Raw genomic sequence first — 22137 nt, forward strand, 5'->3', positions numbered from 1 at the left:
AAAGGAGTAATAAAGTTTGCCATCATGGTTCGGTCTACAGAGCCTCTGTGTTGTTGTTTCATAGATAAAGGCGCAACTCAACCGAACTCAACCCGTTACACACAACGGGATTGGTTGATGCTTTTATTCATAGTGTGAAAGCTCAGAAAATCGATCTTGTTCCAAAGAAAAATAAAATATAATTACGTTGCTTTTGCGCCGCTATATATTTGCGTTCTGTGTGAAAGTACTCATGACAAAAATATATTGACATGCAAATTAATTACACAAAAAAAAACAACAGTGTGTAGCGGCCTTAAAGCTCATTAATTAACACGCTTTAGCTTGTTTGTTTATTTTGTGCTCAAATATAAATGTAAAAATGACAAGTTACACACTGTCACTACTATACAGTCATAATATTATACTACTACTCTAAAAGACCCTCTCCTGCGCTCCCAAAAACATACTCTACCCTCCCCTCAGCAAAAAGAAAAAATACATAATCGCCCTCTAATAATTTTCATACAGTGACTTAGAAAAGTCCCAAAACACTTTTGCCAAATGATAGTCAAACTTTTACCACTAAATACAGTAGGCAAACAAAATTGTGATCCATGTTTTGTGTTTTAATGCAGATGTTAATTTACAAAAACCCTAATGAAACAGAAATTAAAAAAATTACTTGTCATTATCATTTAAAATTCATGTTGCTTCTTCGCCTAACACACACACACACACACACACACACACACACACCTTCACAAGCTTCTTAACAGCATTAAAGATTTAGGGGGGTTTTATGCAAATGAGTTCAGAAAAGCTTCAATCACAGAAAAAGCTCAGTGGGTTTTCATGAAAATCATGTGTTCTGGATCTCCAGCTCCAGTCCAAGCTGCTCGGCCTGTCTCTCCCTCTCTCTGTCTTTCTGTCTGTCTCTCCTTTCCCCTCTCCGTCTCTCTGTCTCTCTGTCAGTCAGACCGGCTACTGTACATCTGGAGGGGAATGTCAAATATCTGGCAATATCCTGAAGATGCAGGAATTCAAAACAGTGTCTGCAGACTGTTTCATAGACAGTTCAATATCAGGCTCCAATCCTGTCTACCCATTTAATACACTACAGCTGTGGCATTCAATATAACATACTGTTTGTCCACCTGCATGCATCATTATACAGGTCAGCATTGCATCAGTGTCTACAAACAACTGTTCAGTAAAGGACAAATTTATGACATCAGGTGACACGTAAGTCCAGTTTATTCACGTATTTCAGCACTTATTTCCATGAGGAGTTTGTTTCTAACCGCCGTATTTCTTCGGTACACGCTGTCTGTTTAGACTGGCAGTCGTTGAGCACCAGCAGCAGTCCAGAGTCGTAGCGCCGCTGGATCAGTAGTTGGTTTCTTGGGGAAACACTCGGTCACACTGGCTGTTACAAGACGCTGCGTGGTTATGAATGGAGGCCTGTATGGGCTGCGGTGGGACGAGGTCTCACTGCTTGTTTGTGTCTGTTGGTGTGAGTCACCTGCATCACGGAGCACCTGACTTTATAGGTGTTTGTTCAGTTAGGTTGCACGCAGACGTACACACAGAGCGCAAATGTTTTTGAGTTGACCCGGTGGTGTGACAGGAAAGGGAAGAGGAGGTCTGTTGGTCTGACCGGCCTGGAATGGGATTAGAAAGGCCAGGAGAATGTCAAGCTTTGTGTGCTTTGTGGCTGGTAAAAGCACGTTAGGTAATGTGTGCACTATAAAAGTAGTTCTACATGTACAGATGTATAAAGTGTGTTTCAGAGGGATGGATCAGATTTTCTAAGGATTAATCAGCTGACATCTCAGCAACTTCCTGGTGTCCGTAAAAACTGCCTCAGTTGACATCACAAGACATGCAGTAGTAGGTTTGAAGCGTGTTTTACTACTGTGAGTAGCTACAGTGAACTAGGCCTGCTACATACTACACGCTGAGCAAACAAAAGTGTGTGTGGCACATGCAAGATCCTTGCTTACATAGTGCACAGTGGCTTTATTGAGCTCCAGCTGAAGTTAACAAACACAAATCCTCACAAAGGAAATAAAGCCAGTGTGATTCTAAAGAAAATCAATTGAGAATTTGTTTCTTTGTTACGGATGCTGGTGGTTTAGGGCAGTTGTTTTCAAAGTGGGGTCAGCGGACTCACATGGGTCCTCGATGAGGTTCCAGGGGGTCCCCTGCAAAAAGGGGAATACTTTATTCTCACTATAATTCCATCCATAAGTAACACAGTGACAGAATGTATGACTATTCTGGTAATGGGTTTCATACACTTTCTGTAATAAAACATCTAAAAGCAAAAATCCATTCAGATGGGGGACCCAGGGAATTTTTTTATCAAATGGGGGTCTAATTTGTGTCAGTTTAGGGGTCCTTGATATGAAAAAGAGTGGGAACCACTGGTCGAGGGGTTTAAGGTGCAGACCCTGAACCGCAATGGTCCCAGTTCGAGTCCAGCTGGACACCTCTGTTGCATATTGTTCCCCTCATTTCTTATCTCTCTACTGTCAATTAAAACTCAATTTAAAAAAGGCATAATATATTTGAAAGTTTCTGCATGCACAGGGGACACGCTTGTACTGTCCTTTGCCTCGTTGAGTAGGTTCCTTACACAATTTCGAGGCATTTGTCAGGTTTGACACACTGAAAGTGAGGTACTGTACAGGAGGATACGTGTCGGAGGGTTAAAAAGCCTTTTAGACAGAGGTGATGTGTGAAATTTATTAAATTAATGTTGTCAAATCATGATTGCTGTCCTGTAGATGCTGCTTCAGATGGCTTTTGGAGTTGTATCCAAAGGGTTAAGACTTCCACATCTTTTCTCTTTCAAGAGAACAAAACGTTTGATCTTTTAATGAATGAAAACTTCTGTTTCAACAGTTTTTGGCAACTTTGTCCTTAAAAGAATAGTCAATGTGATGCTCAGAAGCACAGAGAAGCACAACATGGACATATAAATTCAGGCTTTTGATTGTCAGTTTGATGCTTTTGGAAAGAAATGGGAAAATAAAAAGTAAATCCTTGCATTGCTCTTATGTTTCTACAGAGTTCCCATCTGGCGCTCATAGATACTCTGATGATGGCGTACACTGTGGAGATGGTGAGTGTGGAGAGGGTGATGTCCTGCATCAACAGGTACTCCTCCGCTGAACCCTCACACATCCAGGAGCTGCCTTATGACACCGAGGATGCCATCGCCACCTGGATCAACAAGGTACACACATGCACACACAGGAGCACGTTCAGGTGTTTTCTCATTTCAGAGGATAACAACTGTACACATGGTTGAGCCTTTTACAATGAGACACTCAGTTCTTTGTTTTACTATGGATATAGAAGACACGAGAGGTTGGAAAGTGTGTCAGCGCTCTCTATTCCTCCACCGCTGGTTCAAAATCGCATATGTTTGCAAGAGAACTAGATGAAGAACTGGCATCAACCACATGTCATCATGCCAGAGAGATAACTAAACCTAACTCCTCTGGTCTGCTAAAGCAGGATTGGGAGGGTAGAGTCAGACCGGGAGTGGCTGTAAGCTTTAAGAGGGCAGTAGTTAAGTCTGTGATTGAAGCTTTACTTTATTTCATCATCTTACAGACTATTTAGTCACTTCAAGTTGCTTTTACTGATCTTGCAGGAGATTTTAAGGGAATTTTGACACAGTTGTCTCAAAATATGATGTTGCCTTAAGCCTACTTTCTTTAAAATAATGAAATAAGTCCCAGCATGGTGTGAATTAATCAATTAAATGTACATTGATAGCTGACATTCCTTGCTGAAGAGGCTCGCTGCTGTCTTTTCCAGTCCTAAGACCAGGAGATACTCATGCAGGATTCATTTACAGACACACATTAAATTAAACACATGGGGGATTGTTTGTCTGTGTAGCACGCCATGGTTAGGATTGGCTGATTGGCGACCTTATGCATCCTCAAGCCAAAATGACAACATCACTGTTTGTACAGAACCTTCGAAGACAGAATAGCAATAATCGTAAAAAGGGTGATTTCTTTTAAAGGAAAAAGTGCTATCATTAGAGTAATCTTTGAAGTTATTTCTACATTGTGCTTGAGTCGGAAGTCGTCTGCGTGCTGTGTATCAGGTTACAGGGACATTTAGCATCAGCGTCTAATGGGCCGAGGTGGTGGTGAAAGGTGTTTTTTTCTTTGATGTGTGGACCCTCTTGTTCTCATGTTCAAGTTTCCCCTCCTCCACCACAGACTCACCATTCAGTCGGTGTGCACAAAATGCTTGTCTGAAATTTGACCTTGATCTCTGTCTGCCTGTCTCTCTGAATCCCCAGGTGAATGAACACCTGAGGGACATCCTTGTCGAAGAGCAAAAGCTGAGAGAGGCTTCCTTCCAGGAGTCAAACGTAACAACAAACAAAGTAAGAACACTAACTCTCATTTGTCAGAATAACAGGGTGTTTAAAAGAGTATTTCAACATTTTGTCTGTGTTTTAAGTACAGAGGTAGCGTAAAGACTGTAAAGAAGAGGAAACAGCTAGCCTGTTTCTGTCCAAAGTTCAAAATCATCCTAATAGCACCTCTAAAGCTCAATAATAAACAATTAATATCTTATTTGGAACATGCAATTTGACCATCTGCATTTAACCCATCCTAAGCATTTAGGAGCAGTGGGCTGCCGTAAAGCGCCCATGGAGCAACTTTGGGGTCAGTGTCTTGCTCAATGACACTTTGACATGTGGACAGTAGAAGCCGGGGATCGAACTACCAACCTTGTGGTTAAAAGACGACCTGCTCTACCCCCCTCAGTGGTTGTGGTTTTAGAAGGAGTTACGTGGGAAGTCACTGCACCCAAATGTTGTTGTTGTTTGTGTACGAATTAAACCGAGACCGATACAGCGTGTTAATTAGTGAGCTCTTGAGGTGTATTTTGGGACTCTGTTTCCAGTCTTTGGGCTAAACTAAACTAATCTGGTGATTACAGCTCTCAACTTTACTCTCAGATATGAAAATATCAATGTTGTCATTTAACTCTCATTTAACTAAAGCAAAGTATTCCTTTAAGAACAGCAAGAAAAAACAGAAGCAAAACAGCACTTTTTCCTCTTTAATATCTGTATCTAATTTACTTTTGTTTTAAGTTGTATTTTCTGCTTCTCAAACTTTTGTTTTGTCTCCTTTGTTGATATAAAAATTTTAAATATTTCCTACTTTTACTCATAGACATAAGCACATGTCTGCGTCCACATACGCAGCAGTACACATGATATGTACACACACACATACAGTACAGTACACAGAGCTCTAAATCAGAGGAACAGATGAACTCAGTCTCAGACCAGCTGCAGAGAAATGTTGGCAAGAGTCGAGACACCGCTGTTAGAGGAGACAAAGAAATGTGAGACAGACATAGAGAGAGAAGAGAAGTGAGGAGGGAAAATCAGAGAGAGGGGAACGGGGAGAAATGACACCCCGGGTGGGAGACATGGAGAGAGACACTCAGGAACTTTGTCAGTTGTAGCCAAAGGGAGTCAGTGACAGACAGAGGCAGTGTTGTCATCCTGCAGGCCTTGTAGTTATGTAAGGTCCATGTGACACAACCAGTCAGTCTGCTGGGACAAACAGTCAGCCATCGTCCTCCTCCACTCACTTAACCACGAAGCTGCAGCACAGGGCCTTATCAGGTCACGACCTTCGCCCTCGGGTCGGTGCTCTAAAACAGTGACCAGAGGTTGAAGGTTAAAAAATGGAAAAAGAAGTATTATCTAACTGCGAGCGTGTGTACACAGGCAAAAATAGAACGGTGGCAAACGGGAAGGGGTAGGTAAACTTCCTGTAATTCAATAGAGTCAAAGAGGTAAACACTGATTGAAACTCTGATTCAGCTGAACGTGTAAATACCTTTACTGACATTGAGCGAACCTGTGTGGAACCAGGCTAGTTGCTCTGTGACGCAGGGGTGCTTTGAGCTAATTCTAGCATGGCAACATACTCACAGTGACAATGGTAACATGCTGATGTTTAGGAATACCATCTAAGTTCATATTTTATAAATTGGTACTAAATACAAACGAAACTGTTGGACAAATTGAGAAATTGACCTGAAAATGGCGCTAGATGAAGTCAGGGGATCACCAAAGTTATTCAAATTCATCTTGAGGGGGATGCTAATGTCAAAATTTCATGGCAATTCCTCTAATTAGGACTGACCAGGCCCCCAGGAAGAGCGCCAGTCGTTGATGCCAATTATTTTAATGACCAAACGGTGGTACTACAACTTCCGTGTGCGTCACGTGATGCCATTGGAATGACCGCTGTGACCCCGTGACTGAGTCATGTGACCGAGCGGACGCTACTGCGCCTGCTCCATATGCTGCTCCAATGGATGCGGAAGATCGCAGGAAGATCCGGGTACTTTAAAAGTTGGAAGTCGAGCCATTTTGGCTTAATGCGCCACTTAGCAGCTTTGATAGGAATGAACGGGGCCCCGCCTCCAGCGCTGTATCCAGTTCTCTTAATACATCCATGGGACTGAATGCTTCGAAGCTTTGATTGTTGCCATGGCATTCGACCTCCAAATCATTATTGAATGCTTTGTTTTTAGATTATTTTTTTTTTAAATATATAAGTATGTAGTAATAATAATGTGTAAATCCCCAAATAGCCCAGGAAATAAGGAATACATTACTCATTATACATATTCAACATTAGTTATTAGTAGTTTTTCTCAGACTGATATCGCTGATTTTGTGTGTAGAGTTGCGTGTGTGTACAGTAGTGCTGCAGTGGCACTGAAATGGGGGGGATGGAGACAGACAGACAGAAGAACATGACAGTCTGCTGCGCCGCAAAGCTTTAAATAGCTTTTGAATATTTCTCACCGAAACTTCGAAGCCCAAAAAATGGTATTCGGGACAGCCGTACCTTTGATGCAGGGGTTTTCAAAATCTGAGGCCGTGGGTCTCCCCTCAGACAAACCTTGGACAAAGGCGTCCCCTAACCCCCCCTGTAGTTTACTTGCTTAGTTTTGCTCAATTCCTGGATGCCTATTAGATCATGATTATGTTATTTGACCCTATAGACGCTCAACAATTGAGCCAAAATAGCCTAATATTGCTGTTTGAAGTAACTTCAGACTACACCAAATACATTAAAAAAGGTCTGTCCTGAGGCGTTTCTGACTCTGGGAAAGTGTACTGTATCACTGAACTATCTCTTTAACCAAATCACACACATTTAGTCAATTCTATGTGATCTTCTTTTGATAACTAATATTTTTCACTTCCTCTCACTGAGCTATCGTACCATTCGAGCATGGCTGAAAACACACGTTGTCATAGATTAAACTGTTTACATACAACAGGTTGTAAGATGGTCACATGGTGAGTGTGTCTCTGTTCCTTCAAATGGAGCTAAATAACTTTTCTCTTCAAAGAGCTGCAGGATGTCACGAGTGGCCGAATCAGTTTAGAAGGAGCTTTTATCTGCCGCGGGAGTTTCTTGGCACATTTTCCGCCGCTCATTGTTTGTGTTTTTGTGTCATACTGTATATAGTGAGAGTAATCGCTGCCTTAGTGCGATTGCTCTGTTAAGCTGATAATGCACATGGGGGTGTGTGACCCATCCCACACTGACTCACATATAGACACACTCTGGGTTTTGTCAGAGTTACAACGAGGGAAGAGGAAGGTCTTTTAAAGAGTGCGAGGAATACACTGTACACTCGGTGTCAGTCAGCTGCTTTCCTGCTGCACGCTCCATCACACTGCTCCCTCTCTGCATTATCAGCTTCAACAGAAGTCTATTCACATACTCACAGGAGATAATTAACACACACACATACGGCCGTGCAAACACACACACACACTAATGGATGAGCACAGACACTTCTCAGTCTGGTTGCATCTATTCTGGGACGGTGTGAAAAACCTTTAACTGATCTTATGACTAAGTGCTCAGTGTTTTAGTGTGTGGGTACTGTGTGAATGTGAGCTCGTAGCTTTGATTACTTCCACCCAGGAGGTGAAGTTTCAGGTCCCATTCTTGACTGTTCATTAGTTTCCAACATATCTCTTCACCTTTCAACAGATTCCAATAAAATGAGGTGAAATGTTTTGGACAGAGGCCAAGAAATGTGCAGATTCACGTTTGAGGAAATATCTCAGCGATTATTGGATGGATTGCTATGAACCTTTGTACAGATATTTGTGTTCACTAGAGCAGAGGTCCTCAATCTTTTTTCTGCCAAGGATCCCTTACAATATAGAGAATATACCAGGGACACCCTCATGTTTGTCCCTCGAAATTATTTGACATTTTTTACACTTCTATTGTCTTTGTTATGTACGGAGCCCCCCTAGACCCCAGGAGAAAATTATTATGAACTCGTTCCCTCAAGTTAGAAAGTCGTTCCCTCACTCGGACACCATGACCTGTCTAATCATTCCTCACAGTCAAGTCATTGTCTTTGGTAAAGTTGGAAAGATATTGACAGATTCAAACTTCCTGGATCAATAACTCACAACCGAAACATTGTTAAAACACAAACAACGACTCTTTTATAACCATAGTAAGGTAGACAACGAGCTACAAGCTCATTTTAATCAAAACGAGCCGTCCTCCGAGCTGGACACATAACATTGGTCTCTCTGCGCAGCCGGCTGTGAGACGAGTTTTCAGGGACCGTCTACAAAGAGCAACGCCGAGAAGAGTGGCTACAAAAATATTCCTTAACTTCCCTGTTACACAGTGTAGTACCACCAAAATGACTTCACACATCAATGGTCTCCTCATAGTTGTACTACAACACTTAGACCCCTCGGACTCCACTTTGAGAATCACTGCCCCAGAGCATTAATCCTACAGACTTTGGTGACCCCCTTTGACTTTTTCTTTAAACCAAATACCTACAAAACTCCCATCAAACTCAGCTGTACTTTGTTTTTACTGCTAATCAGCAAATTAGCATGCGAACGAGCTAAACTAAGATGGTAAACATGGTAATCAACATCAGCATGTTAGCATTGTTGTTGAGAATATTTTTTGGTTTGCAATGTAATGCTATGTGTAAGAAGTTATTGTCAAGATGATTACATTTAGGGGATTGTGCAGCCTTTGTCAAGTATAGCATGCACTCTTTGTGCTAGTGTTAAGAGAGGGTTTATCCCCCAGTCTCAGCTGTAGTAGCAAAACTTTTTTTTGCTGTCGGCCTAACGCCTATCCCACTCTCTCCTGCTGTTGTCCCATCATCATCCACCATCAAGTCTCCTAGCAAATGGTACTGGAGATTAGTACCTGTAAGTCCTTCCATTCTGAAGAACCCCTCCTCACCAACCACCACCACCATCTACCTCCTCTGTGTCTAATCCCAAACCTGCAAGGATACAACCCTTCACATTGTCCCCTCCAAATCTCTGCATGTGGCCCTGAGCCCCATCATGCATTGGTCAGATACCTCCCACCCTGTCCCACCCCAGCCCTTGTTTCCACATTCCTAGGAATCTGATTGAATGATATAGTAAACATTTTAAACTTGCATCAGCCTCAGTGTCGGAAACTCTAACTGGAAGAGCATATAGCATATATAAGGAACTAATGCCACTTCCCTGGTATTGTTAACCCATTTTCTTGTTTGATCTGGGATGCCTATTGTCTCTGTTGTGCATTGAAAACAGTGACAAGTTACATTTTTCTTATATTGTATGCATTTAAATAGGCTGCTGTGAAAAAAAAACTGTCTAAGATGTATAATAATACCTGTTTATACAAACCAAATCTAGTGAAGGACAACATTTTGTTGCACAGACTGAGGCAGTCAGACAGTGAGAGCTGCTGTGATTTAAAGCGTCCTTCGTATCTCTTCTTGTAAAATGCATTCGTGACGCCCCTCTTGTGTGTTTATGGGCAAACTGGGAGTACTGCTGCTCTGAAGACATATGTAGTAGTATTGTCTATTTGGTTTTTACAAGCCCAGAGAGACAGAAAAGGATTGATATACTAACACAAATTATTATTAAACTTTAAATCACATGCTCCCATAAAATATATAATCCTGAACACAATTCATTTGTTACATGCATTTTTTTTCTTTTCTCCTTCAAAATGGCTAACCGTTACTCGCAAGCAATCAAAGGGAGCATTTATCCTTAAAGTTTAAGATTAAGACAATACAATTCTAGAAATTGAATCTGATTATTTGCATGATGAATCTAACATGCATTATATGATGAGTTGAGCCTGAAGCCCCCCCCCCCCCCCCCCCCCCCCCCGCCCCTACATGCTTGTAATTAACACTTGATTGAGTTGTGCACCGGTGCATGCAGATAAAAGTGTTTTTGCAGATGTTGCACCAACAATCACAGAGCCAGCTGTACATATCCACCCCGATGACACACATGTAGGTGATGACTTTGTGCCGTTGCCATGGTTTCAGGCTCGCTACAGGAGGGAGAATGCCCAGCAGAGGAGCGCTCCATCGCTCCCCCTGGTGGAGAACCTGCTGAAGGACAACACAGACGGCTGTGCCCTGACGGCTCTGCTCCACTTCTACTGCCCACGGGCCGTCGAACTGGAAGGTGGGAACCGACCCCTCACTCTGTAAACCACACCTTCTCTTATTGTGATTATTCCACAAAGTAAACAGACTGAAGTCAGCTCACTTATACAATTAGAAATAGGAAAGAAATGGCACGCAATGAGTTAACCACAATGACTTTCAGCCTCAACTTGACAGCACAAAGGAGGCTCTTATGTGCTCTTGCTGCTCTAACTACAACCATACATTTGAATAGAGGGGATTCAAACAAAGCCCTTGTTTTCTGAGGGCTTTTTGCCTATAAGAAAGTAATAAAAACTAATGATTGCATAGAAGTCTTTTGTTTTTTCCAATAGGCTAATCCTAATCTTGGAGAACAACATAACCAAGAGATTAAGGACCCTATTTTGACTTCTGTGGTCACATATAATCATATAAATGTAAGTTAAGGACCCAAGAAAAGACACGTGAGGCAGAGAGGATTCAAGAGAACAAAGACTTGTTTCCTCCGCGCCCTCATTTCTAAAAATGCCCTGGGTCGGGTTGTGATTGGTCACGAGGGGTTACGTGACGAAGAACCGTTAGAGGAGTAACTGGACGCTATTTCAAAGATAAACAACTCTCATGTCGGCACTCAGAGGCTCTTGGGATTGAATGTAGTTCACAGGGGGGCGCTCGTACACATGTGGACCAGATGTGGAAGCGAGTTAATTTAGGTCTTCTTGCTGGCAGCTTGATTTACTCTAAGAATAATAAAGAAGTACAGTAAAGAACAGAATGACATCAGCTGCTGTAATGTTTGGTTTGTCTGTCAGACATTATACACATGCGTGGGCCGCCCTTACAGTAACGTCAGGGGATAGATATCCTGATGATTCATCCAAGAAGGAGTTTGAAAACTTGTGTTGTGTAAACTGTTTCAAGGATCTTGAGTGATTCAAATCAGATACTGTATATGGTGCAAATACTAATGGGTAAAGTAGAGTAATTTTGTTCTCATCTACTCTGTTTTTTTTAAACATAAACTATGCCTTATCTTTTCCTTGTCTTCCTGCCTGGCCTTTGCTATCACCCCTCCCTTGTGTGTTGGTGTGCGTTACCCCTCCCCTGGCGGAGCAGATATCTGCCTCAAGGAGACCATGTCTTTGGCCGACAGTCTGTACAACCTCCAGCTGGTGCAGGAGTTCTGCAGGAACAACCTCAACCACTGCTGCCACTTCAGCCTGGAGGATATGCTCTACGCACACGCATCCATAAAGGTAAGGAGTGTATTCAGATATTTAATTTAAAAAAGAAAAAAGAAAAAAGAAATGTATGTGGAGGATTTGGGAAGTGCTTTTTTTTTATCATGTGGATTCAGTTGAAGAAAGAGAGAAAATAAAAGTGTTTTGGGGAATAAGGAGAGTTAGAGCGGGAAATTACAAATAGGCAAAAATGAGTCATGCAAGGAAAAGCTGTGTGAGCAGAGCAGGCTTGGTGCTCACAGGGTTTGTTGGATGTATTAGCAGGGACATAAAGATCCTTTTGCAACAGTGGGTATTGCTTTGCTGCCAGTTTAAATAAATATGACAGCCTGTGTGTGCGCATGTGATGGTGCTTTCCTAGTACAGACGCTGCAAGCCAAATACCCCCCCCTCTCTTTCTCAGATAGAGGACAGATTCTGCTCAGAGATTCACAGTCCTGACCCGTCCCCGCCTGCCTCCCTTGTTCTCCTTCCCTCCACATCCCCTCTGTTTTTATCAAACAATAAAATCTGTGATCTTTAGAGACCACAACAACTGCTGATGCGCTCACTCCTCAGGCGGAGATCTCCCCATTTCTGTTTCTGTTTAATAAAGTACAATTTAAAAAGCGTCTCTGTGCCATCCAGACATTAGAGCCAGTGTGGGTAAATAGTATGCGGGGAGCGTGGGTAGAAACATTGGGATTCAAGTCACGGTCCGAGCTGACTGGGACTTTCCATTCTTCAAAACAACTCAGCAGACGTTTTTCACAATTGTGCACTCTTTGCTCTGTATTTCTCCCTTCCTTTTAATTCACTATGTTGTTTATAGTGAATGTGTAGTGGTACAATTGTTACAAGTAGGCAAATGAGGGGAGGAGAAAGAAGGAGAAAAATGGCCATGAAGAGCAGTTAAAGAGACTGGCACACTGCCCATTCACCATAGACTGCCCACTGATTCTCAACCAGTGTGTGTGCTTTAATATGTTACACAGAAAGAAATGTTGTTTATGCCATTAAGCAGTTCTCTCTGGTGTGTCTAAGATGAAGCTCCAGTTCATAGGAATCTGTTTTGTCTTTCCATCCCTGCTAGAAAGTCAATAAACTGATCTGTGTGTGTTAACCAAGAGGTTTCCTACCGATGAAATCATCTGTACAGGCCCCCAGAGTCTTTCTGTTTATAACATGAATGCATTTATCATTGATGTGGGCTGCTCGCTCGCTGCTTTCTGCATCCATCTGTGCCCATGTGACATATTTAAACTAAACCCCAGATGGTGTTTTTGGCAGTTTTCAAGAGGCGTATGGGTTTGACATTAAACCACTCAGACAATGAAACATGTACTAATATTCAACTACACACACACACACACACACACACACACACACACACCTGAGCCTGCTGTTACCTAGCAACAGTTTGCAGGCCGTGACCTCACTGATCTGTCAAAATGCTGTATGATGTTCAAGCTCATCTAACATCTTTGCAGTGCTGTGACTCAAAGAGACAAATGTGCTAATGACATTAATAAATATCTACATATATGAGTGCAACATTAACCACAAAGGTGTGTGTGTGTGTGTGTGTGTGTGTGTGTGTGTGTGGGGTTGCAGAGTAACTACCTGGTGTTTATGGCTGAGCTTTTCTGGTGGTTTGAAGTAGTTAAACCCTCCTTTGTGCAGCCCAGAGTCTTCGACCCGAACGGTACAGAACAAGTTCACAATAATATCAGCATGCTACTGTTAACTGTGATGACGATGATGATAGTTTTGCATGCTAACAGATGATAATTAACTCAAGGTTACAGTTGAATGTTGAGTATCTGTCGTGTGTTTCCCTCTGCAGCCTGTGAGCCCGTATCATCCTGTAGAAATATGGCTCCTGTATCCAGCCCAATCAAACAGAGCTATGCAGACAGACCTGACAGCCCAGAGAACGTCCCTGCACAGGGTAAAATATCTAATCTGTCTTTAGTGCTCATGCGGGCAGAGATGTCACAATGCTAGCGTGGATTGGTTCATGTCTCTCGCTTGTAAATACAACTTGGTATTCTTTTCAACACAGCTTTCACAGACAAAGTTGTTCCTCTACTTTCTTGAATTTGCACACACATAGCCTACTTGTGTGGTGCTTTTAGGAAAAATCATTAGCAGTTACCTGGGGCATGAATACAGAACAGTGGAAGAATGTGTGGATGTGTTTTGAAACCAGAGGCCCTCTAGTGGCTGATACATGCAGTAGCAAAGTTTGAGCCCCACACTTGAAAATATACCTATTATTAAGTATACAGTATCATTTATTTAGGAAAAATCAAACCTGAAATAAGCAGACAGTACTCTCAATTACACTGTGTACGTATGTAAGCCTCTGTCTTCCTGAATCTAAAGCAGAAGCTCCTCTATGTCTGTAACAGGTATAATGAAGAGGTCTACCTCCATGTCGTACGTGGATGGCTGTGTTGGGACATGGCCCAAAGAAAAACGGTTTGTACCTAAACTCCACTACTAGAGCAGATGAGATTCCTTGACCTGCAAATGTGAAGTGGTTTCCTTATTAATCTCACAATAAATGTCCTTCCTCCCTCAGTTCCTCCTCTCGGGGAATCTCCTTTGAGATCCCTCTGGACGGAGACCCGACCGTGTCGCCCTGTGAAGCTCCGCGCGGTATGACCCGCTCCGCCAGCAGCGACGGTCTCGGGTTCAAAGTTCACTATGCATCTCGAGGGGGCATGAAGCGCCACCTCTCCCTCATGCCCGTCGATGTCAACGGCCAGAGCAGACACATACCTGAGGAGGATGACGAGTTCACCTCCCGCAAACCCCTGGAGCGCAACAACACATTCTCAGTCAAGAACCAAAGCAGGTACAGCAGAGGGATGATTCTAAATAATAGAAACTTCTATCCTCTAAATTGCCGTTTTGTCAATTTAAAGGCACAGTTTTGTTTTTTGGGGGAAATTCAGCAAGTTTTCATATATGAAATAATGGATGGATGGCTTTTATAGACCTTTTCATTGCCAATCTGTTGCTAGGGCAACAGCTATCGTCCTAGTTTACTTCCTGGCAGCTACTACATTAACACACATTACAACAGGAAATACAAAGGAGCGCATTTATAATGTTTATGTAGTCAAGTTTGAAAAGGTCTATAGAGTCAGAGAGAAGTCTAAGCAATTTATTTATATATTTATTTGTTAGGTCATTTGTTTGTTTAGTGTCATAAGGATTGTTTTTTTTTACCCCAGTGGAATTATTTTGCATTGGTAGGTTGAAAGTTAAGGGTATTAATTAGCCTATATTTATAGTTATATCCATGTTGGTGTTCGCAGTAGGGCTGCAACTAATGATTATTTTCATTGTTGAGTAATCTGTCGATTATTTTCTCAATTAATTGATTAGTTGTTTGGTCTATAAAATATCAGAAAATAGTGAAAAAAAAGTTTTATTATAGATAAGTTCAAAATAATTAGCTTATATGTTACTTAAGGGCTCTGTTAAAAAAAAAAAAAAGCTAATCTATCAAAATATGTAAGGACATTCAGTAGTTTATCTGACTCTGGGTAAGCAGGAGAAATAGTAAAAAAGATGACTATTACTTTAAACATCCGTTAATTTGCCCAAACCTGTTTCTAGGTACTCCAATGGAGTCCTCCCAGACAGCAACCACAGCTCCAACAATCACCATGGCAACCACAGTGGCCACATCAGCCCATCAACTCCTCCGAGCATTGAGGAGGCCCTGAAGATCATCCACGACACTGAAAGGCCCCACGCCAGCCTGGGCGTGGGGGACGGAGACAACGGCTTCTTTCTCCACGGTGCAGATTCTCCGGACCCTCCAGGGGCCGAAGGTCAAGAAGACGACCCGGGTGCAGCTAAGGCTCGGCTGAACGACCACGACCCCAACTCTGTGTCCACTGACGAAGTCGACACGGGCATCCACGTGAGGACAGAGGACATCCAGAGCTTGGATGAGGACTCCTCCTCTCTGAGAGACTATTCAGACATGGACCAAGACTGTGAGGCCATGACCCGGTCGTGTCCTCTGCCTGACCAGCAAGAGAAGGAGAAAAGCAGGGAAGGAGGACCAAGAGGGGTCGGCGATGCTAACCCAGAGGGTGGGAGTGGGAGGGGCGATGGAGGGGACAGGAGCAGCCCCTGTCCCAGTTCAGTACCCACAATCCCCAGATCCCACACCGCCAGCCCCACCTCGTCCTCCGGAGGCTCTGGAGGCGGCATGGTCCGGATGACGAGCTTCGCGGAGCAGAAGTTCAGGAAGCTGGAGGGGAGGAGTAGTGGAGGAACCACACCAGAGAGTTCAGATCTCAATGTGCCGTATACTCACCTGCCAAAAAGCATCTCTTGCCAGGTTTGTGTCCTTTTGTGTGTCAACTCATTCCTCTTTTATTTAAACTCTACCTTTGTTGCAGAGGCAGTCAATAATCATGTCAATGATCTTTGCACTTTTTTCTAGCTGTCTACGCCTCCTTTGCCAATCACCTCTCCCTCTCCAGTAACACCTTCCCCCAGAGACCCCTCCCACCTGATCGCCACAGAGATGATTCAGCTGAGGATGAAGCTGGAGGAGAAACGGAGAGCCATTGAAGCGCAGAAGAAGAAGGTAAACAGATATAGACAAGGAAAGATAGCCAGTAGTATAGCTTTATTAAATCTAAATGTTCACACCATGTTGCTCTCTTCACAGGTGGAAGCAGCGTTTACCCGCCATCGTCAGAGGATGGGCCGAACAGCCTTTCTGAACGTAGTGAGAAGAAAAGGAATCACTGCCCCCCTCAGCCCCAGCTCAAGCTCAGGGGCAGCACAAACGCCGTCTCCAGAGCCGCTTACAGGCTCAAAGGGAACCAGCCAGGGCAGCATGGAGCGGGCGGAGAGATGCAAGCCGGACGGAGCGGCTCCGAAATCCCCCTGTGAGGATGGTGGAGGTGAGTCTCTCTTACGGATCGCTTGTAAGATCTTGACAGTTCATGACCAGGAGAAGTATAAAATTGATGCTAAAAATCACAGTTATTGTCATAAAGTCCTGTGGCGGGTCAGTTTGCTTTCAGACCACTAACAAACCGCATCAGAGTTCACTTGGAAGCAGACCGAGAACTTCCTTTTCAGTCAGTCACAGTCGGAGTTTGATCGAAAGCTTTCACACCAGCTTAAATTAACTGAACTAAATGGGAAAAAGAGGCAGTGTTCATTTAAACAGAACCAAACAGATTAGCTGTGAAAGCACCTAAATGATCATTTTTATCACAAATAATCTATCAACTATGTACAGCAAGCTGGTCATTGTTGCGAAATAAACCCCGACTCGACCCCGACGCTCGCTGAACATTATCCTGCTTATTACACAGCTTCTTCAGTTATCAGTAATTTGACACAAAAATGGTTCTTCTGAGTCCGCGATCAGAAATGCGTCCATAGCAACGGTCTGTTATACATAGCAACGGTTGCTATAAAGAAATAACAGACCATTGAATGCCATAATTGACCAATCAGAATCAAGTATTCAACAAAGCCGTGTAGTAATTTTGATTAATCGATTGATCATTTTAATTTGGGGAAGCTGTGGAACTAAAGGTTAGAGGAGCGGGCTGGAGACAGGAAGGTTCAATCCCTCAGCCTGGCCAGATAAATCTGGATGGGGAAAGTGAAGAAGCAGCACTTGCCCCTCCCTCATTACCACCACAATCATATCATATTAAATTTGTAACTGACTTACTGTGTGTGTAATGTGATGATACAGGTGTGGCTCCAGGAGAAATCGACCTCACAGAGTACACTCGCTCCATCGAGCGGCTGAACACGTCGCTGGGCTTCCTGCAGACGGAGATGCAGCGTTTGGCCCAGCAGCAGGAGAGGATCATGTCCATGAGAGAGCAACAGCAACAAGCCTGGGTCATTCCTCCTCCTGCTCCGTCTCCACACAGGTATCGCTTCATGATAGATATTCATTTATTCTTTTTTTCGTGAACATATACATGACCTTGTGTGTTTTTCTCCCTTCAGGCAGCTCCGTGAGTTGCGTAGCAGCAGTGTGACAGGCCGAGGATCAGGCCGGGGCTCGGTTGGGTCGTTGTCTCCCATCCTCTCGTCCTCCGGCTCTCCTCGCGCTCCCAATCGTTCCCCTGCTGGCATTAAGCGGCGGCCGGCTTCCTTCCATGCCAGGACACCTCGGACTCCGCGACCAACCGATCTGAAGGTCACACCCTTCAGTCGAATGCTCAACACCCCCACCTCAGTGGACAGCCTACCCAGACTGAGGCGTTTCACCCCCAACCAAACCCAGAACTTGTTTTCATACCTGGGCCACGATGAGGGGCCAAGCAACAACCAAGAGGCCAAGGACAATAAAGAAAACACCGAGGACAAAGTAGAGGCAGCGGGGAAGCCTTCTACTAAAGAAGCAGCCAAAGAGAAGGAAGACGAGCGACGGGAGGAGAGAAAGACTCATTCGAAGGGTGAAGTCAAGCAAACAAGGTCATCAGAGGTGTTGCGTCAACCGGTGTCTGAGATCCAAGGGCCCACAGGCAGCCGGGTCAAGGAGGACCCCCAGGACAGGAGAGACCTGGTGGAGGTGCCTCTGTCTGGGCTGAAACCTCCAGGAGGAGGTCAGGAGACGACGGGGGAGGGCGAAGGAGATGGAAAGGCAGGAGGAGAAGACCAAAAGATGTGCTGTGGATTCTTCTTCAAGGTGAGCTGGAGCTACACTATTATATATAGAGTCATATTCATTTATATCTTTCTAAAGTCTAGGATGATCCATGTAAAAAATATGTGTAAAATTAATTGAATTCTGTACTTGAGCTGGTCAAACACACATCTAGGTAGGGGCTGAAGGTTTAGCCATAAACTTAAACCATAAACTAAACTAACTAGCTTTCAGTTACCATATTTTATGACCTCCATACTGCTTGTAGTGACTTTTTTGTGTGGAAATAGAGTCTAAATGTTTGAAATACAACCGTCATCCTACCAACATATTTAACATACAAGGACTACCAACTGGGGTCCAGAATAAACTACTGTAAGAAGCAACCATCATAGCAAAATGTTAACTTATTTCTTCTCAAAACATTATCAGTTATGTTTCAGAGTTTTATTATTTTAGGAAAGTTACAGTTAATATGCATATTGTTTAAAATGAAAATAGACAGAGCACATGAGGAAAATCTGTGTCTGCTGCATCTGTATCTCCTTCAAAATGACTGACAGAGTTCTCCTACCTCCCTGATAGTGTGTGATTACTGCATGGGCAGAATTGGGTGCTTTTGACCGGGGTTCCCCAGGACCCTAACACATTTGTATTTTTTAGCAGTAATTAAAACAACATCAACAACAATATGAAGTCATTAGAAACAAATTGATTGACAAAGTCATGAAAAATTGGAGTAATATAATAAAGTACCTCTGATATGAGATGACCTGAGATATGACAAAAAGTACACCTCTGCGGTCTCTATATCTCTGCGGACCCCAGGTTAAACTTCACCCAAAATGGCAATAGTTAATACACACAAAAGACATGAGGCTCTCCTGCAACTCAAGATCAAGATAGACTTGGATTGATATGTTGGTTTGATGAGCATCACCAGTTTTTCTTTTCTTCCTGTCAAAAGTCTGTCCATCTTAGCTCATAGAAAGTCATAGAAAGGAACAGGCGGCCCTAATAACATGCTCCTTTTTATAACAAAGTGTCTGCTTTGTTAGAATTAAGTGGCACTAATAAAAATTAATGATGGCGCCGTACGTACAATTATTGCAATGCAGTGCAGCAATTAATCATTTTATTAGTCGCATCTGAGACCGTCAGACGACAAAATGTCTGCTGTGAAAAAGGACTATTCAACTTAACTTTAACCTTACATTGTATCCCCCTGATGACGCCCTTCCCCCAGTTTTGGAAGCACGGTAGTAAAACTATAACACCAACTGGTACACTTAGTTAATTAACTTCTCATTAATAATACAGTAAGCAGCCTATAAGCAGCGACAGGAAGAGGCTCATACTGTGTGAACATGTGCAGTGTTGTGCCTGTTGAACTATGAGCTGATAAAAGATAATACATGAGGGCCAAAAAAAATCAGCCAGAACAAGATGCATGGACCGTTAGAGCTGTGATTATAGAGCAATGTGAGAGCTTTGTTGACAGACGCTAATTACACTAACGCCACATCAAATACCAAACGCCGCCATGATTCCAATAATTACACACTAGGACGATATTTGTCATAATAACTTAATACACGGTGTGGTAATTCATCAGCTAAGTAAACTTATCTGCCAGCTTCTCATGAAGGTGCAGTGTAAATATCTCTATGTACAGTCTGACTTGTGTATCTTGTGTGTTCCCCACCGATCAAACACCAGGATGACGTGAAGGGAGAGGAGGACATGGCAGCAAAGAAAGCTGCTCTGCTGGAGAAGAGGCTGAGGAGGGAGAAGGAGACTCAGGAGAAGAAGCAGCAGCAGGAGCAGGACCAGGAGCAGAAGAAGGAAGCTGCACGGTCTGTCTAACTTACACTCTGTCTATTTGCCAATAATAACACTGTCCCCACATCTATACTGTAGCATCGATACATACCGTGTGTCTTTTGAACTTGAGTGTGCAGTCGTACAACATCATTTTTGGTCTCCTCCTCCTCCTCTTCCAGGCTGAAAACCGAGGAGGAGCAGCTGAAGAAGGACGACGAGAAGGCGAGGAGGGACTACATCAAGCAGGAGTTTCTGAGGAGGAAGCAGCTCAAGCTGTTCGAGGACATGGGTGAGGTCATCAAGCCCCGATCTGGAAGCCTCAAGAAGAAGCCACGGCCCAAGTCCATCCACAGGGACGTCATGGAGTCGTCTACGCCCCCTGTGAGAACGACAGGTGAGCAACGTACAAATCATGACACACACTTATCGCTGCATGACAGCCGCCGATCCGTGCTTGACCTGTCCTTGTTGTGTTGCAGGGGTGCGTCCTCGAGGCTTCTCTGTGTCAAGTGTTTCTTTGGCGTCTCTAAATCTGGCTGACAACGACAGAGATCAGCCAAACAACAGAAAGAACAACAGGTACGTCTCTGCCTGTAGCGTGGATTTTAGACTCTCTAACCTTGCCCTTGATTTACAAATAGAAGTACAAGAAGAACAAATACTCTGCATGCACCTGTCTTTGTCAATAAAACCCTCTTAGACTCAAAAAGCAAAGTACACCTCTGAACAGCCGTGTCTCCTACAAAGTTAAGTTCCCATACAACTAAACTGCATCCACAATTACGTTTGGAGGGAAACGTATTTTCTCCCGTATTATTACCACACTTTTAAACTGTTTTAAACACGTGGTTAACGTTGTAAATAAAACAAAACAAAAAAACACTACTTTGTTAGGTTTAGGCAACAACACTACTTGTTACGTTAGGTTTAGTAAAAAAAACATCATGATTAAGATCATTTAATTAAGATGATTTTAGTTTCACACGGGACAAGAACAGCGGTCTCCTTGGGGAATGTCTGGTGTGCAGACTTCTGCGGACTATCACATGTTTACCGATTCCAATGAAGGCTCAATGATCCCATTCATTTACAGCAAATTTGAAGTTGATGAAAGTTTGTATTTTGCATCCTTTAAAGTAGTACACAATGTGCTGCTTTGCAAACGTTTAACTCTTGTGGCGGGTTGGTCCTATCTAATCTTTTTAGCCATCATGTTCTCTGTTGGGTCTGTATAAAAAACTGTAACTCACCTCAGTTGTGTCATCTTCTGCCTTCCTACCACCTCTCCTTTCTCATCCCAAATCAACTTATTAAAGTTGGCTGACAACTTCTGGTACTACGAGCTGTCTTCACTTTTTATGTGCATTTCATTTTCATGTACCTTCTCTTCAGGCTCCAAACAATATCACACTAGTTATGTATGTTTATAGAAACTGTAGAACGTGTTTCAAAATTACTCTTTTAATTTTCACCTTTTCAAATAATGTAATTCATTCATCCATATACAGTATTATCGCCACTGTGATGTTCACTCCCACAATTCAACTTTTAAAACTTCACAACCCCCACTCCATATTTCATTTGTGTCACACCCAGATGTACTCTGCACTGATTCTTATTGATGGAGTGTTTTGATGTTGAGGTCATTTTTTTCTTGACTTTTATGAGGCTTACACTCTCGACTCTCTTGTATCCCTCCCTTCATTTCTCTCTCTGTTTTGCATACGTCCCTCAGAGGCAATAAAGTATCCCATATCCCGTTCTATCTAAGCTCTCCCAAAGAAAGAAAGGGAAGGTTAGTAGCCTGGTGCTCCAAAAAGGGATTCTTCAACAGTGAAGTGCACTCCATGTAGAAATAGCTCCATGTAACTCTGGCCTGCATTTCATTAGACACTTTCAACACAGACTCATAAAAGC

The 22137-nt window shown here is 43.1% G+C and overlaps 1 protein-coding gene and 1 long non-coding RNA gene across 3 annotated transcripts in view; one reads left to right on the top strand and one right to left on the bottom strand.

The window, feature by feature from the left end:
- The window catches only part of camsap2b (calmodulin regulated spectrin-associated protein family, member 2b), a 36835-nt gene that overhangs the window by 11556 nt on the left and 3142 nt on the right, over positions 1-22137 (top strand). The window contains exons 3-19 of one of the 2 annotated variants that reach the window (XM_037788255.1): positions 3056-3223; positions 4313-4399; positions 10411-10552; positions 11632-11771; positions 13350-13440; positions 13582-13686; positions 14150-14219; positions 14323-14598; positions 15369-16104; positions 16210-16356; positions 16441-16678; positions 17491-17674; positions 17754-18438; positions 20116-20252; positions 20400-20614; positions 20700-20799; positions 21956-22015. In XM_037788255.1, coding sequence (XP_037644183.1) covers positions 3056-3223; positions 4313-4399; positions 10411-10552; positions 11632-11771; positions 13350-13440; positions 13582-13686; positions 14150-14219; positions 14323-14598; positions 15369-16104; positions 16210-16356; positions 16441-16678; positions 17491-17674; positions 17754-18438; positions 20116-20252; positions 20400-20614; positions 20700-20799; positions 21956-22015 — 3581 coding nt within the window. The remainder of the gene's footprint in view (positions 1-3055; positions 3224-4312; positions 4400-10410; positions 10553-11631; positions 11772-13349; positions 13441-13581; positions 13687-14149; positions 14220-14322; positions 14599-15368; positions 16105-16209; positions 16357-16440; positions 16679-17490; positions 17675-17753; positions 18439-20115; positions 20253-20399; positions 20615-20699; positions 20800-21955; positions 22016-22137) is intronic. The other variant, XM_037788256.1, reaches the window with a different exon arrangement.
- Positions 3663-21354, bottom strand: LOC119499077. The gene is made up of 3 exons (XR_005209245.1): positions 21267-21354; positions 17992-17994; positions 3663-3676 (listed from the first exon to the last, which is right to left on the bottom strand). It is a non-coding gene; the product is annotated as an uncharacterized LOC119499077 (long non-coding RNA).

Source organism: Sebastes umbrosus, chromosome 12, assembly GCF_015220745.1.
Source record: "Sebastes umbrosus isolate fSebUmb1 chromosome 12, fSebUmb1.pri, whole genome shotgun sequence".
In the NCBI taxonomy this organism is placed as follows: Eukaryota; Metazoa; Chordata; class Actinopteri; order Perciformes; family Sebastidae; genus Sebastes; species Sebastes umbrosus.